Source organism: Canis aureus, chromosome 3 (genome assembly GCF_053574225.1).
Source record: "Canis aureus isolate CA01 chromosome 3, VMU_Caureus_v.1.0, whole genome shotgun sequence".
NCBI classification, from domain to species: Eukaryota; Metazoa; Chordata; class Mammalia; order Carnivora; family Canidae; genus Canis; species Canis aureus.
The window spans coordinates 32298903-32316486 of NC_135613.1; the positions used below are offsets into that span (position 1 = coordinate 32298903).

Consider the following 17584-nt stretch of genomic DNA (forward strand, 5'->3'; position numbering starts at 1 on the left):
CCCCGGAAGCCGAGGACGGCAGTCTTCATCCACCGCCTCTCCCACTTCAGGTACCTTTCCTATAGACGCCCGTGCCCTCACTGTCCCTGGGGCCCTTTCCAACCGCAAAGCCTGGGAGGTAGGAGCAGGGACCGGGCGGGACCGGGGAGCTGGGGGAAGCGCTTGGGTCGGCCACTGCCGCGCGGGCTCCGGGACCGGAAGTGACGTGAGGCCGCGCGCCGGATGTCCTCGTCGCGAGGGGCGGCGGGCTACGCCCCCGTGCGCCATCTGTCCGCGCCGACGCAGGAAGTGGGGACGCTACTGGCGCGCGCCGGGCGCTGTTTCTCCTCAGGCTCCGGGACCGGCGGTAGCGGCGACGGTAGCAGCAGCGGCAACAGCACAGGGGTGAGTGGCGGAGGGCCGGAGCGGGCGGCAGGCGCAGCCGCCTCCCTGAGCTCTTGGGACCAAGCGGACCCCGCGCGGCGCTGGGCGTTGAGGCGGCGTCGGGCCCGAACCCGGGCTCGTGGCGGCCGAGCCGAGGGACGAGGGTCCCAGCCGCCGCCGCGTCGCAGCGCCGCACGCCGGCCGCCCGGACCCTCCTGACGTCAGACCTCGGGCGCGGGGGGCCGGGGAGCGGGCTCCGCACCAAGGGGCTGTCCTGCCACCGGGGCGCGGGGGCGGCCCCCACCCGTCCGGCAGCTCCCCTCACGCCCCCTTGACGGCGGCCCCCCCCCCCCGACGGCTGCCCCGACTACGCCCACTCCCATCACGGTAGTTGCCCTCACACCCGCCCCGACGACAACCTCTGCCGCCCCGTCGGCGCCTTCGCAGCCACACTGCCAGCGTCCTGCCCTTGCTCCAATTCTCTTCTCTTTGCAGTGTCTTAACTCCAATGGGTGATGAAAAGGACTCTTGGAAAGTGAAAACTTTAGATGAGATTCTTCAGGAAAAGAAAAGACGGAAGGAACAAGAAGAGAAAGCAGAGATAAAACGCTTAAAAAATGTAAGCCATGTTTTTTAAGTAAGTGGTTTTCTTAAAGGAGATTTAATTTCTTTGCCCTCGTTTTTCCATTAGAACAACGCTTCTTCGGTGAAGTTCTTTTGTACTTCCAAATGTCTCAGGTGAGCCCAAAATCTATTCTAAAATTAACAAAAACATTCAAATACTCAGTTTACATTGAAGACACGTTGATAACGTATTACAGCTGTGTGTAGATGGCAGGATCTACATGGAGCATGAAGTACTTTGAGCCTAAATTCATTAGTGCTATTGAACTAAATTTTCTCATATCAGTATTTCTGTTTGTGGCACCATCTCTAAGTTTGTTAAGGATAGTAGGAAGTTACGTTGGAATTAATATTCTGTCTTTTCCTTTTTTGGTTTGCATAACATATTTAGAGAAACTTTTGGTAATTTTGAAAGAGATATTGGCAGAAGTAGCTTCTGATAATGCTAGTCACCCTTAACTATTTCTGAGATAGCACAAAGTATTTGGCATAAAATATGCTTTAAGGCTCAATTTCAGGTTATATAAACAAGTAGCATACTTGGCAGAGTCTTAATATTCCTGATCCTGTATACTGGTTTCAGATTTTTCATCTCAGTTTCTGAATTTACAGAGTTTTAATCATAACGTTGTATGATTTGAGTGAATGTTTTTTACATTTCATAACATTGGTCCTTTCAAAGTATATGTGAAACTTTGTTTTTGGATGTTGGCAAGGTTTGATTATCATTAAAAAGACACTTATCTGTGAGGAAAATGACTTTCTCTTGCTTCTTAGTCTGATGACCGGGATTCCAAGCGGGATTCCCTTGAGGAGGGGGAGCTGAGGGACCACCGCATGGAGATTACAATACGGAATTCGCCATACAGAAGAGAGGACTCCATGGAAGACAGGTGGGGGTGAGGTGCACAATGAGGAAGGTGTCCAGGCTACACATGTGCTTCACTGTGGAGGCAGGATTGGTCCCACCATTACTTTGAAACTGTAGTCGTTTTCTTTTTTATTTTATTTTATTACTTATTTGTCAGAAGAGGGAGGAAGAGCATGTGAGCACAAGCAAGGGGAATGGTAGGCAGAGGGGAAGCAAACTCCTGCTGAACAAGGAGCCCCATGTAGGACTCATCCCAGGACCCTAGGATTATTACCTGAACTGAAGGCAGAAGCTTAACTACAGTGTCCCCTTAATCGTGACTTTAGGTGTACCTCACAGTTGAGATGGACTCCGCATGGTATCAGTTTCTACCTCACATCTCTTATGAAAAGATTGAATGAGGGGTGACAGTGGCTCAGTTGAAGTGTCTGCCTTCAGCTCAGGTCATGATCTCAGGGTCCTGGGATCAAACCTCACATCAGGCTCTCTGCTCAGCAGGGAGTCTGTTTCTCCCTCTTCCTTTGCCCCTTCCTCTCCACAAGTGGTCTGTCTCTCACTTTCTTTCTCTCAAATAAATAAAATTTTTTAAAAAGAAGGAAAAGATTGAGTGTATATCCCTTTCCTTGCAGTTGTCATTTAGTCAAATCTACCCCATTCACAGGTTACATTTATTTATTCTTTATTACTTTTTAAGATTTTAATTTTTTTGGCGGGGGAAGAGTGTGTGAGCAGAGGGAGGGGCAGAAGCAGAGAAGGAGAGACAGACACCTCACTGAGCAGGGAGCCCGACGTGGGGCTTGATCCCAGGACTCTGAGATCATGACCTGAGCTGAAGGCAAGACATTTACAACTGAGTCCCCCAGGCGTCCCTCCCAAGGTACATTTACATAATTGTGCTGTGTGCTTTTGATGAGTAAAATCACTGCCTAAAATTGTACACAGATAAACCACACTACAGTACTGAAGTATATTAAGCAAGGCCTGTGGGCAGAAACATTTAGAAAAATGTTCTATCTAACATTTCTTCCTGCCCCACTTGATTCCTTCCTTTTTTTTTTTTTTTTTTTTACACTTGATTCCTTCTTGTATCCATCTTCAGCGCCCAATTATCCATCAAATAATTTTTTAAAAATTTTTTATTTATTTATGATAGTCACACAGAGAGAGAGAGAGAGGCAGAGACACAGGCAGAGGGAGAAGCAGGCTCCATGCACAAGGAGCCCGACGTGGGATTCGATCCCGGGTCTTCAGGATCGCGCCCTGGGCCAAAGGCAGGCGCTAAACCGCTGCGCCATCCAGGGATCCCTCCATCAAATAATTAAAGCCAACCTAACCAGAAATTAAGAAACAGACGTAGGGATCCCTGGGTGGCGCAGCGGTTTAGCGCCTGCCTTTGGCCCAGGGCGCGATCCTGGAGACCCGGGATCGAATCCCACGTCGGGCTCCTTGTGCATGGAGCCTGCTTCTCCCTCTGCCTGTGTCTCTGCCTCTCTCTCTCTCTCTCTGTGTGACTATCATAAATAAAGAAAGAAAGAAATAAAGAAAGAAAGAAAGAAAGGAAAGAAAGGAAGGAAAGGAAGGAAAGAAAGGAAGAAAAGAAAGAAAGAGACGTAGATCAAGAAGTCTCCCGGGATTTTGGTCATATAGGCCATTGAAGATATCATTGAGGGACATTTGGGGGTCATTAAATTACCATAATATCTTTTTTTTAACAGCATTGTTGATGTATAAATGATAAATTACATATATATGAAGCGTGCAGTTTGATGTATTCGTATACACTTGTGTGGTTGTCACTGTAATCCGGGTAATGAGCATGTCCATTGCCCTCTAAAGTTTCCTCAGAGAGACGTCGTTATACATACACATTGGTTTTTCACTTATACTTTTGATTTGAGTCTGTATTTAATAAGCAGTCTTGGCTTAAGTTTTGTAGTGTCCTGTTTAAAATGATGGTTTAGATTAAACTTTTTTGTATTCTGAACACTGCATTTTTCTGGGTTGGAGAAGCTCCATGGTGCTGTGATGTTCCTTGCATTACTTCCTTTACTATGATGTGACGCTGTTGTGTCTTATTTCAGAGGAGAGGAAGATGATTCTTTGGCTATCAAACCACCACAACAAATGTCTCGGAAAGAAAAAGCTCATCACAGGAAAGATGAAAAGAGGAAAGAGAAACGTAGGCATCGTAGCCATTCAGCGGAAGGGGGTACAGAAGCTTTATTTTTGAGTTTTTATTTATTTGTATCATGTTCAAGAATGGTCTGTTTCCTATATCATGATCTGCTGCTTTCTCCATAGCACAATTGAAAGAGAAGAGAAAGTGAAATTTTAGTTGAAAGCATAAATATTTTGTGGATCATTCTGATGTTTTTTTCCCCCCTTGTTATGTTTTGGGTTAGTTTAAATGTAATTCTGTCTTAATTCAACAAATATAGGGGATATATTTGCAATATTTATAGCAATTCAGTGTTGAATTAATTTAACTGGGGATACGGGATCCCTGGGTGGGGCAGTGGTTTAGCGCCTGCCTTTGGCCCAGGGCGCGATCCTGGAGACCCGGGATCGAATCCCACATCGGGCTCCCGGTGCATGGAGCCTGCTTCTCCCTCTGCCTATGTCTCTGCCTCTCTCTCTCTCTCTCTCTCTCTCTCTCTCTGTGACTATCATAAATTAGAAAAAAATTAAAATTTATAAAAAAAAAAAAAAATTTAACTGGGGATAAAAAAGGATGATTGATGGAAGTCCAGATGGGTTTGATGTTCTACCATTATTATTAAAGAGTTCTTTTATGTTTAAGACCTTATGTATTTATTCACAAGAGACACAGAGGTAGAGACAAAAGCAGAGGGATAAGCAGGCTCCCTGTGGGGAGCCCAATACCAGACTTAATCCCAGGACCCTGGGATCACACCTTGAGTCAAAGGCAGATGCTCAACCACTGAGCTACCCAGACGTCCATATGAAGAGATTCTTAAGGATATTAATTAAGATGCCTTGGCATCTAGTTTTAATCTCATTGTTAAAAATGGCAGTTGATGAACAGGGTTCTGTCCCACCAGATGGAAATCCACCAGAAGGAGCTAAGCTTTGTCCTGTGTTCTTTATGAACAGTGCTGTTTGTTGGTTTTTAATTATGAAACTAGTATATAGCTGACCCTTGAACAACACGGGCTCAAATTCTGGGGTCTGTTTGTATACGGCTATTTACTGGTAAACCCAGGATGGTACCACAAACCTTTTGCCTCTCTCCTTTTTAATATTTTATTTATTCATTCATGAAAAACATAGGCAGAAGGAGAAGCAGGTTCCCTGCAGGGAGCCCAATGCAGGACTTGATCCCAGGACCCCAAGATCACACACTCAACCCCTGAGCCACCCAGGTGTCCCTCCTAATTCTTCTAATGATATCTCTTTTCTGTAGCTTACAGGTTTGTAAGAGTACAGTAGGGAACACATATAACACACAAAAGAGGTGTTACTCAACTGTGTTGCCACTAAGACTTCTGATTAAATGTTCAGGCTCAGTTATCCTTGGATTTCTGACTGCACTGGGTGTCCGTGCTCCTGCTGTGTGTTGTTCAGGGGTCAGCTAGTGTCCAATCATAGTTTAATACAGAAAATTGAAAGACAAGGCAAGAATTACAATTCTATTCAGTCATAATCACGTTATTTTTTCCTTGTTTGGAGCCCCACTGCATTGGGTTTTAAGTCCTCACTGTTTGTTTGTTTTTTTGAACATAAAATTGTGATCATTTTTCCAAGTCATTAATTAAATATTCTTTTCTTCATGGGGTATTTTATTTTATTTTATTTTATTTTTTTTAAAGATTTTATTTATTTATTCTTGAGAGAGAGAAGGAGAGACAGAGCCAGAGACACAGGCAGAGGGAGAAGCAGGCTCCATGCACCGGGAGCCAGACGTGGGATTCGATCCTGGGTCTCCAGGATCGCGCCCTGGGCCAAAGGCAGGCGCCAAACCGCTGCGCCACCCAGGGATCCCTCATGGGGTATTTTAAATTAAGTTTTGGGAGTTGGATCCCTTTATGTGACACTCTCTTTCTCCTTAGGGAAGCACGCTAGAGCAAAGGAAAAAGAACGAGAGCATGAGCGCCGGAAGCGACACCGAGAGGAGCAGGATAAGGCTCGCAGAGAGTGGGAGAGGCAGAAGAGGAGGGAGATGGCTCGGGAACACTCCAGGAGGGAGAGGTGAGTGAGCGCAATTTGCTAAGGAGCCTGAACTGAGCACTCCTGATGGCCAGCAGCCCCACAGAGTGACGAAAGACACACACAATAACCTGGCAGCATAACACAGATGTGATGCAGAAGTGGTTTGGGAGCCCAGAGTCATGGTGCAGTATTGTAGGGTGGTGCTAACCAAGACATCTGTCCTGCAGGGATCGAGTTTTTACTGCATCTTTATTTATTATTATTTTTTAAGATTTTATTTATTCATGAGAGGCGCGCGCACACACACACACACACACGGGCGGGGTGGGTGGAGCAGAGATACAGGCAGAGGGAGAAGCAGGCTCCATGCAGGGAGCCCGATGTGGGACTTGATCCCGGGACTCCAGGATCATGCCCTGGGCTGAAGGCGGGCACTCAACCGCTGAGCCACCTAGGCGTCCCTTTACTTCATCTGTAAAGACAGAAATGGGTGTGGGTCTTCCTGAGAAAAAATTGTGAAGGAAATGGAACTCTGTGTGTTGGTTTCCTACAGGTGGAGGCTGCTGGGGGAAGTACTTGGAGCAAGGGGGACCGCCTGGCCATTGTGTCTCGAGACCCTGTATAAGAGTGTGATTTGTACTTGAAGGAAGGGGCATTGCTAGCAGGAGCTGGGTCTATTAACTCAGACGCAGGAGTGAAGTTTCGAGGCCAAATGCATAATGATGGAAAGGGAAAGGAAGGTAGAATAGGAAGAAGTGATATTCATAGATCTTGTCAGCTGTTTCCTGGTAAGGGGGAGGAGGAATTGTAAATACCTCTGAGCTTGGTACTTTAGGTTGGGGCATGCCTTGTGAGAAGGATGGGAGTGCTATGTACTATGTTTTCGTTGCAGTACTGTGTTCGAGTATAGTAAGGCCCTCTCGGAGGTAGCCCATTTCATGTATAGAAATTCTGACACACACACACAAAAAAAAAGAAATTCTGACACACACTCTGTGCCCAAGAGAAGTCTGATGTAGAGTGATTTCATCATTTGCTCTGGGCAAGTATTTATTGAGGCCCTGCTCTGTACTAAGCTCTGTTCTAGGTGGCCTAAGCCAGGAAAACCAAGGAAATACATTGCTTAGAGTTCTCTGCATCATAGCAGAAATAGACTGTGGTTTTTTTTCAAACAAGGAAATCCTAAAGACTTTGTAGCAGCCTGGGAGCTGAGACACCAGACTCTTAGACATTAGTCTCCAACTACACATCTGTGTGTACTTGGATTCCGAAGAGAAAGCATCTCTTTAGCCCTAGATCTGTTCACATGGGCCAGTAGAAACCAAGTGTTCCAGATTAGCAAGAACTTGAAATGGAGCAACAGAAATTATACTCTGAAGAATGGAGAGAATTGATGAAAGATGAACAGAGCCTCAAAGGTCTGTGGGACAGCATTTTGTTCTAACATCCTATAATTGGCGATCCCAGGAGAGAAGGAAGCAGCACAAAGATTTTTTTTTATATAATGAAAAACATTTATACATTTAAGAAGCTCAGTACCCCAGTAGGATAAATAGAAAGTCAAATCAAAGTGAAACTGGTGAAGGACACCTGGGTGGTTCAATGCTTGAGTGTCTGCCTTTGGCTCAGGGCGTGATCCTGGTCCCAGGATCGAGTACCGCATTGGGCTCTCTGCGAGGAGCATGCTTCTCCCTCATTCTGTCTGTCTGCCCCTCTCTCTGTGTCTCTCATGAATGAATGAATGCTCCCTTTGTCTATCTGCCTCTCTATGTGTCTCATGAATTAATTAGTTAAACAGTGAAACTGGTTTCACTTTTCACAGAAGAAAATCTAGAAAGGCAGCGGGAGAAAAAATTACATAAAAGGGGGGCTTTAGTGTGATTGGTGGCTGACTTCTCAGAATCAGTGGGGGGCAGAAGGCAGAAGGTAGTGGAATGGCATGGTCGCACTGCTGAAAGAAAACCTGGCAACTGGGAATTCTGTATCCAGCAAAACTGCTCTTCAAAAGTGAGGAGAGATAAAGATAAACTGGTGGAATCCATTGTTAGTAAGACCCACCTTAAATACTCAGAAAAGACCTTTGTTTTGAATGGAAATGACAGCAGAAAGTAATCCTATTCAGGAGGAAAGAGAAGCTCCAGAAATGGTAAAGGCATAGGTTAACATAACAGAATCTACAAATGTTCCTTATTAACCTAATAAGGTGCATACTGCTGTTGCTAGAGCAACTGCTAGGAAAATAACCAACAAAGTAGTACAAACAGGTATTAACATGGCATTCTAAAAAATCCTTGTTTAAACCCAAAACGGAATCCCTGGGTGGCTCAGCGGTTTAGCACCTACCTTTGGCCCGGGGCGTGATCCTGGAGACCCAGGATCGGGTCCCTTGTCGGGCTTCCTGAATGGAGCCTGCTGCACCCTTTGTGTCTCTGCCTGTCTCTCTCTCTGTGTGTCTCTCATAAATAAATAAATCTTAAAAAAAAAAAAAAAAAAAAAAAAGGCAGAGAAACAGGACCTAAAAAAAAACAGAAAGAAGACATCAAAACAACAACAAAACTAAGTTCAGCCAAATCCGTAATTACATGAAACATGCAGTAGTTTCTATATCTCAAAGGGGTTCTTTGATAGCAAAGCAAGGTCCAGTATGTATGTTGTCTGTAAGGAAGACCTCTTAGAGTGAAGGACAAAAGTAGGGCAAAATTAAACGTGTGGACGGAGATGTATCATACCCACAGCAACCACAGACCACCAGTGGCTCAGCAATAGGCATGGCATCAGAGTTCTCTAACAAGTCAGACCAGCACTGACACAGGCTTACCAAAGACAGAAGGGTCTGTAGGTCAGGAAGAAGTGATGGTAGTGAAAGAGTATGTGCCTGACAGCAGAAAGAATACATGATGCAAAAACAAACAGCTGAAAGAAATAGGCAGTTCATCAAATCTAATTGGAAATTTCAGTCCCGATACTCTTGTTGATAGAACAACTAGACAAAACAAGGATGTAAGGTGTCTAGAAAGTAGCCTGTACCGGCTCAGTCTCACCTGCATACAGCACTCCATCCACAGCTGCAGAGTACACACTCACTTCAAGAGGGGATATTGTCCAACACAGATCACATGTGGTCCACACAACAAGTTTCAAATCCCAGAGAATTAAAATTGTACAAAGCACACCTTACCACAAAAGGATTAAAGTAGAAATCAACACAAAGCTGGGGAAATCCTCAACTTTGAATGTTCGGATATTCAACAGTCTTTTTCCAAATCACCCATGACCCAAAGAAGAAATTAAAAGGAAAAGCAGGGGCACTGGGTGGTTTAGTCAGTTAAGCGTCTGACTCTTGATCTCAGGGTCATGAGTTCAAGCCCTGCTTTAGGCGCCTCACTGAGCATGGAACTTAAAAAAAAAAAAAACTTGAACTGCAGGAAAAACACAGCATGCCAAAAGTTAGGGATACAGAAAAAGCCGTGTTGTAGAGTGAGATGTTTTGGTTTTTAAGCACTGATAAACAGAAAAGGAAATTGTCAGTCAGCATCCTGAGCTACCCCCAGAAAGCAGAAGAGAGAAGCAGGCTCAACCCAAAGCAAGCAGAAGGAATGTCCACAGAATCCCAAGCAGAGAAACAGTTTCGTGGGGCAGGCTAGAAGCTAGCCACAGATGGGCATGAGGGGCCATATCAGGTGATGGAAATGTTTTAAAACTGGCTTGTGATGATTACACAATTTTATAAATATATGAAAAATGGAATTCTGTGGTTGGATTTCATGTGTTAAATTAGTTTTTATTTTGCAACAGTTTGGACTCTGGGCACATACAGAATAGTTCTAGAATCCCAGCCTTCTGCAGTGGTAACCTCTGATGGGCCCCAAGTTGGTACCAGTGATTGTACCACAGGCCTTGTTCCATTTTCACCATTCTTTATGCTCATTTCTGTTTGTGTGTACTGATACTCTTTTTTTCTTTTTTAAAAATATATTAGCTTTTTTTTTTTAAGATTTTATTTATTTATTCATGAGAGATACACACAGGCTCGTGGAGCCTGCCTCTCCCTCTGCCTGTGTCTCTGCCTCTCTCTGTGTGTGTGTCTCTCATGAATAAATAAAATCTTTTTAAAAAATAAATTAAAAAAAATAAAAAGCTCTTTATGGTGCACCTGAGTGGCTTAGTTGGTTAAGTCTCTGCCTTTGGCTCAGGTTATGCTCTCAGGGTTCTGTGATCAAGCCTTGTGTTGGGCTTCCTGCTCAGCGGGGAGTCTGCTTCTCCCTCTGCCACTCACTTTAATTGTTCTCTCTCTTTGTCAAATAAAATCTTTAAAGAGCCCTTTATGGATTGAACAACCTAAATGGCGATTTTTAAATTTCAGCAAAAAGCTCTTGGGGTAAAAAAAGAAAACTTTGTGTTTGCGGAGAGAGAGAGTTGGGCTGTGCTTGTTGCAGGGACCGCCTTGAGCAGCTGGAGAGGAAGCGGGAGAGGGAACGGAAGATGCGTGAGCAGCAGAAAGAGCAGCGGGAACAGAAAGAACGGGAGCGGCGCGCTGAGGAGCGACGGAAGGAACGCGAGGCCCGGAGGGAAGGTGTGTGGGGGCGCACTCTGCGGTTGGGGTGCTGTTCCCATGGGTGAGCTCAGGGCTGCGTAGTGACCCTGAAGGATGAAGTGCTCTGGATGGTGACAGAGCCAAGTGGGGACAGGCCGTGGGGCTCAGGCTGGGGAAGGCCACAGTTCCTTGAGGTATGAGGTGAGGGTGTGCAGCCACAGGACCTTCCCAGGCCTGGTTCTGGACAGCTGCACCAGGTGTCACATGTCACTTGTGTCTGCTGCCCACGCTGGTGAGGCATAGGCTTGAAGAGGTAGGTGGTGGCTCTCTCTTTTCTGACCAATAGAGAAGATTCTGGAAGGTCCATGTGGGTCCTCAGAAAGAGTTTGCTGCCTCCATGCCAGTGCGGCCAGGGCTATGAGTACGTGTAGTGCGTCACCACCAGCCAGGGTGTGGGTGGGATCTGATCGAGGTTGGGCTCTGCTGGAGATGGTGCTGCCACACCACCTCCCACTGTGTTTGGCACCCCAGTTTCTGCACATCACCGAACGATGAGAGAAGACTATGGTGACAAAGTGAAAGCAAGCCACTGGAGTCGCAGCCCGCTACGGCCACCTCGGGAAAGGTTTGAGCTGACGGACGGCCGGAAGCCAGGTGAGGGTGCGCAGAACCTCCTGGGGTCAGCCTGCGACAGCTTTCTGGTGACAAATAGTCTAGCACAAAATTCACTCTTTTTGTGCAATGAAATGATAGGCTCAAGTGTTTTCGTATCGTGTGGTGGGACCATCATTTGTGTGAAGCCTATTTGTCTGTTGGTGGGGACATTGGTTACAGGTCTTTGAGAGCAGTGTGGGTGAGCTGTGTTGTCCTACAGACCACAGTCTCTGCGAGAGACTGATGGAGCTGCCATCAGGTCTTGTTTATTGTAAAATGTTTTCTATGTTCACCTTTGATGGTTTGTTTCGTAAGTAAAAGAAGAGAAAATGGAAGAGAGAGACCTGCTGTCTGATCTACAAGACGTCAGTGATAGTGAAAGGAAAAGCAGCTCTGCCGAGTCCTCATCAGGTAACCACCGGCTCTGCTGCCACACGGGGAGGGCCCACCACCCCCTGCCATGCACTTCCAGCTGTTTTCTTCCTGAAGCGGAGTCGGGGTCGGGTTCAGAGGAGGAGGAGGAGGAAGAAGAGGAGGAGGAAGAGGAGGAAGAGGAGGAGGGGAGCAGCAGTGAAGAATCAGAGGAGGAGGAGGAAGAGGAAGAGGAGACAGGAAGCAACTCCGAGGATGCGTCTGGGCAGTCGGCTGGTGAGGAGGGCACAGGGCACCATGGTTTCATTTGGTGTTTAGAAACGAGAGAAATCATTTGAATTCTTGATTTAAAAATATTTCCAAACAGAAAATCCTATGGTATCTGGGACTCACATGAGACTCTAAAATTGATTATTTACAGTGGTTCTTGCTTTCCATTAGCTGAAGGAGATCCTGTTTGTGCCTCTAGAGGTTCTGGAGAGCCCTAGAAAGAGGCAGAACCCAAACTTGTGTGGTGCGGGGGCCTTGCAGGTCTGAGCAGACGTCCTCTCTGTCTTACAGAGGAAGTGAGTGAGGACGAGATGAGTGAGGACGGGGAGCGGGAGAGCGAGAACCACGTCCTTGTTGGTGAGCGGCATCCCTGTTGGATGGTCCTTCCCTCCACTGCCCCTTGGCACTGCAGCCCTTTCTGAAGCAAGTAGATCACCGTCTTGTGTGCGTAGCCTGACCCAGAGACATAAGCAGCCAACTCCCTGAGAGATGCGCTTGTGACTGTGGAGGGCCAGCATCCCTTCCTGGGGCCATACTGAGCATTGTCCGGAGTGTCACCATGGCTTAGATGTGGCAGGGAGGTGCCCTCAGGCCCTGGGACAAGTCCTGGGTGTGCTGCCTCTGAGCACAGTCAGCACCTCCTGGTGCTCACAGCTGAGCTGGTAAACCCCAAGACCCCAGCGCCCTCTGTCCAGGATGGTGGGATACGCAGCCCGTATACAGCATCCACATGCCCTCACTGTTCCCCCTGCCCCAGGGCAGGAGAGGGGTGATGACGATGCTTGTTCCTGGTTCCATAATTGGGTTTAATTTTTGAAGTTCCAGAGTCCCGATTTGATCGAGACTCCGGTGACAGTGAGGAAGGGGAGGAAGAAGCCGGTGAGGGCACTCCACAGAGCAGTGCCCTGACTGAAGGAGACTTCGTGCCCGACTCTCCTGCCTTGTCACCCATTGAACTCAAACAGGAGCTGCCCAAGTACCTCCCTGCCCTGCAGGTCAGACGTCCTCCCCACCCCGGGGTTATTTCAGCTTTGCTGATTGTGGACAAGGCCGGTAGCTAAGAACACATGGGGGGGGCCCCTGGTGGGTATCTGCCACCAGGGTCATACATGCAGCCAGGGAAGCCAGGGCTTTGGAGATGGGGTGCTGTGGGTGCTACTGCCCTCGGTGTTCTCTTATTGTGGGGCCTGCAGGCCAGGCCTGGCTCAGAAGGATGGGTCCTTCTGAGGTTTTGTTCATGTTGGTTTTATCTCTTAAGAAGCATATCCTCGGGATCCCTGGGTGGCACAGCGGTTTGGCGCCTGCCTTTGGCCCAGGGCACGATCCTGGAGACCCGGGATCGAATCCCACGTCAGGCTCCTGGTGCATGGAGCCTGCTTCTCCCTCTGCCTGTGTCTCTGCCTCTCTCTCTCTCTGTGACTATCATAAATAAATAAAAATTAAAAAAAAAAAAAAAAAAAAAGAAGCATATCCTCACTGAAGAAACTGGAGAGGAGGGCTACTCCTGGCACCACCCCCAGATTCCAGGCAGGGTTTACTGCATGTGTAAGTACGGCTGCAGCTGCTGCATCCTCACAACCTGCTGCTTTCCAGGGCTGTCGAAGTGTGGAGGAATTCCAGTGCCTGAACAGGATCGAAGAAGGCACTTATGGGGTAGTGTACAGAGCAAAGGACAAGAAGACAGGTGTGTACAGTGTTGGGGTGTCCCCCGAGGGGGGAAGGGGAGATGTGGCACAGAGAACCTATCCTCAGGCAGGAAGGAGTTTCTTCTGAGGAACATTGTCCATGGGTGTACCCACTGCAATTTCTCGGGCCCAACCTGTCATGTTTACTGTGCACAGCGTCTCCGAGGCCATCTGCAGGCACTGCGACAGAGGCAGGGTGTCCTGCTGGAGCCACAGCCAGTTTGCAGGTACTGAGATCCAGGTGTGGCTGTCCTGGCCTTTGGCACCCTCGGTGTCAAGGTCCTTGAACACAGTTCCAATTCTCCTGGGAGTCCTCCCTCCCTAGATGCCTGGGTATGGACTCATCTTACCTGTGAGCGCCAGCTAATGACTCGTGGGCCCATGAGCAGTTGACTTGTTGGTGCCTGTGGAGTCCAGAGGTCAGCCAGACCATGAGGCTCTGCACTTGCTTGGTTGTGACAGCAGGTACTTCGGCCCCATAGCAGAGTATGGAGTCTGGTGAGCGGTAGCACCTGAGCAGGTGTGTGAGCCATGGACCGGAAGCTTCCCCAGCACCCGAAGCTGGGTATTGGAAACTCAGGGAAGCCACCTAAGACCCTGGTGGATGTTTCTGTGTTGAAATGTTGAGGTTTGCTGAGTCTCATTGCAAATCACAGAGAGAAATGGGAAAATTCTCAGCTATTTTGGACAACAGCTGGTCTAGAAATAGGCCTAATGTTTCTGTTGGGCAACAGATTTGGGCTTTTTTATGTGGTGCTGATGTGATACGGGACTTTCCAATTAAAACAAGGCTTTTCGGGATCCCTGGGTGGCACAGCGGTTTGGCGCCTGCCTTTGGCCCAGGGCGCGATCCTGGAGACCCGGGATCGAATCCCACATCGGGCTCCCGGTGCATGGAGCCTGCTTCTCCCTCTGCCTGTGTCTCCGCCTCTCTCTCTCTCTCTCTCTCTCTCTGTGTGACTATCATAAATAAATAAAAAAAATAAAAAATAAAAAAAATAAAATAAAATAAAACAAGGCTTTTCAGTGCAAAACAAACGCTTCCCAGGTCCCAGCCAAGTGTGTGTATGTAAAAGGTTTTCTCAGACTGTCTCTGAATCATTTTCAGATGAAATTGTGGCCTTGAAGCGGCTGAAGATGGAGAAGGAGAAAGAGGGCTTCCCGATCACATCTCTCAGAGAGATCAACACCATCCTGAAGGCGCAGCACCCCAATATCGTCACTGTCCGGGTATGGCAGCCCCCAAAATGTCCATGCCTTGATGCTCATCACATGGTCTAGTTCCCTACCGTCTCTGCATGCCCATGCCCCAGGAATCAACCACTGCAGGGGTGGGGCCTGAGAGGAGCAGGGCACCCACAGACCGGCTTTCCTTCTCTAGGAAATTGTCGTGGGCAGCAATATGGACAAGATCTACATAGTGATGAACTACGTGGAACATGACCTCAAAAGCCTGATGGAGACCATGAAGCAGCCTTTCCTGCCAGGTGGGGCCCTCTGGCCAGTGTCTCCAACGAGAAACATCCCATGCTTGGGCTGCCCAAGCTGCAGGCCGTGTCCCTGACCTTGTAACTCTGACCTCCTCATGCTGTGCACGAGTGTTTGCGCATGTGAGGGCCATGCTGAGCTGGGAGCCTCCCCAGGATGGACACACCCCAAGAAGCCTGGTCGCTCCTGAGGTGGGTAGATAACCTGGGACTGACCCTTTGCTCTCTAGGGGAGGTGAAGACCCTGATGATCCAGCTGCTGCGTGGGGTGAAGCACTTACATGACAACTGGATCCTGCACCGGGACCTCAAGACATCCAACCTGCTGCTGAGCCACGCCGGCATCCTCAAGGTAATAGGGCTCACCCCATGGGGCCCCTGATGCCCGGGCCTCGGGGGCCTGCCCATAGCCCACCCTCCATCCTTGCAGGTTGGGGACTTTGGCCTGGCAAGGGAGTATGGGTCCCCTCTGAAGGCCTACACTCCAGTCGTGGTGACCCTGTGGTACCGTGCCCCAGAGCTGCTGCTGGGTGCCAAGGTGAGTGCCGGGGGCTGTGGGGGCCTAACCTGCGCTCACTGCCCCACCAGCCCTGAGTGTGCCCCCTGGCCTCCCAGGAGTACTCCACGGCTGTGGACATGTGGTCGGTGGGCTGCATCTTTGGGGAGCTGCTGACTCAGAAGCCACTATTCCCTGGGAAGTCGGAAATCGATCAGATCAACAAAGTGTTTAAGGTTTGTCTGTGGCTCCTACCTGCAGGGCATCCTGTGAGGTGTACGCAGGCACCCCAAACCAGATCCTTCCCTGCAGGCTGTGGCTGCTCTGAGACATCTCTCTCTGTCTCTCTCTCAGGACCTGGGGACCCCCAGTGAGAAAATCTGGCCTGGCTACAATGACCTCCCCGCAGTCAAGAAGATGACCTTTACTGAATACCCCTATAATAATCTCCGCAAACGCTTTGGGGCCCTGCTCTCAGACCAGGGTTTCGATCTCATGAACAAGTGTGTAAACATGCAGGGCGTGCACCCCCTATGCCCCAGCCCACGCCCACCCCTACCCCTGTGCCAAGTGCCAATTGCTCTTGTCCTCCCAGGTTCCTGACCTACTTCCCTGGGCGGAGAGTCAGTGCAGAGGATGGCCTCAAGCATGAGTACTTCCGAGAGACGCCCCTCCCCATCGACCCGTCGATGTTCCCCACGTGGCCCGCCAAGAGTGAGCAGCAAAGGGTGAAGCGTGGCACGAGCCCACGGCCGCCGGAAGGAGGCCTAGGCTACAGCCAGCTGGTGAGGGGCAGGGCTAGCAGAGGAGGAGGGAAGGTGTGGGGGCTCCCTGAGGCGGGGCTGGCCCGGCCGGGGCCCCACGGCACCACTTGCTCCCCAGGGCGACGACGACCTGAAGGAGACGGGTTTCCACCTCACGACCACAAACCAGGGGGCCTCAGCCGCGGGCCCTGGCTTCAGCCTCAAGTTCTGAGGTTCTGTACGGAGCCCACCCCAGTCCCATGGGGGCCGCTCAGGAACACTCGGCGGGGGTCGGTGCTGGAGGCAGCATGCAGGTCCAGACCCAAGCCCTGCTTTGTGTGTACTCAGCTGCCACAGGCTGGGACGGCCCTGGATCTCCACCTCAAGTCTCAGACTGCCTGTTCTGTTTGCTTTTCCACGTTTCATTTTTATTTTATCTTGGCTTGTAAATTTGTAGAATTAAATCACATTTTCCTTGTTGTGGAAGGAAAGGCTATATTTTTTCAGATGTGTCAGACTTGCCCTGCAAGGAGTGGGCGGGCATCAGTAGGTGGCCAGTGTGGACAGCATATCCCCGACACGCAGACTTGTATGCTGACCCCTGGGGGCTGTGGTGTGAGAATATAGCCTTGATTTGGAATGGAGCCGTGGGGTGGGTGTGGGGGGGCTTTTTCTACTTTTAATCTTCACTCTCCTGCTTCACACCTTCCTGCCCCTCAGGGCATCCACAGACCCAGGCACCCCAGAGCCTGGTGTGTGAGCCCTTGGCCACAGTGAGTTTTGTACAAGATCATTAACGCATTTTAAGACCACAGTAAAATATTCCTGGAGGAAAGCTGTGGTATGTCCTTTTCAGCCCCTAGGGGACTGGTCCTTCACTCGTGCTGCCTGGAGGGGCCTCAGGCCCATGCTCTCTGGAAAAAGGATGGTGGGAGGGTGGGAGGAAGGATGCCTCTGACCCATGTGTCCCGCCAGGTCTCCAGCTCCCAGTCTAGCTGGACAGGGTGTAGCTCTGGCAAAGGGGGCCACCTGCCCTTGCGGGGGCCTTCCACCTGCCCCTTGTATTGGCACTACCACAGATCCTGTCTGGGGCCCCACTCCTGGGCCTCACTTGCCCCAACCCCCATCCCTCTCCCCCCAGAGGCCTGCCCTTCACAGCCTTCCTGCCTCACCCATCCCTGAGCAAACCTACCACATACCCAGGCCCCCCGGGATCCTCGGGTTCAGCCTGCTCTCCCAAAGATGCTGTTCACATTTGGGTGTCAGTTTACCCCATTTCTCCAGGACCAGCCAGGAAAAACCCTCTTGGCCTTGG

General features: G+C 49.3%; 1 protein-coding gene across 5 annotated transcripts; it reads left to right on the plus strand.

The window, feature by feature from the left end:
• The first annotated feature begins 225 nt into the window (after positions 1-225).
• CDK11B (cyclin dependent kinase 11B) lies at positions 226-16760 on the plus strand. Of its 5 annotated transcripts, none has more exons than XM_077891626.1 (20): positions 226-384; positions 859-982; positions 1765-1880; positions 3940-4067; positions 5929-6067; positions 10465-10601; positions 11094-11216; positions 11532-11627; positions 11706-11864; positions 12150-12215; positions 12678-12853; positions 13452-13542; positions 14652-14773; positions 14925-15030; positions 15261-15382; positions 15461-15568; positions 15646-15762; positions 15881-16029; positions 16122-16311; positions 16409-16760. In XM_077891626.1, exons 2-20 carry the CDS (start codon positions 872-874, stop codon positions 16499-16501), a joined length of 2349 nt encoding a protein of 782 aa, XP_077747752.1. In that variant the 5' UTR covers positions 226-384; positions 859-871; the 3' UTR covers positions 16502-16760. The 5 variants fall into 5 exon arrangements, with proteins under 5 accessions (XP_077747752.1, XP_077747754.1, XP_077747755.1 ...); XM_077891628.1 differs by having other exon boundaries at positions 12684-12853; XM_077891629.1 differs by having other exon boundaries at positions 11538-11627.
• Positions 16761-17584: the final 824 nt, after the last annotated feature.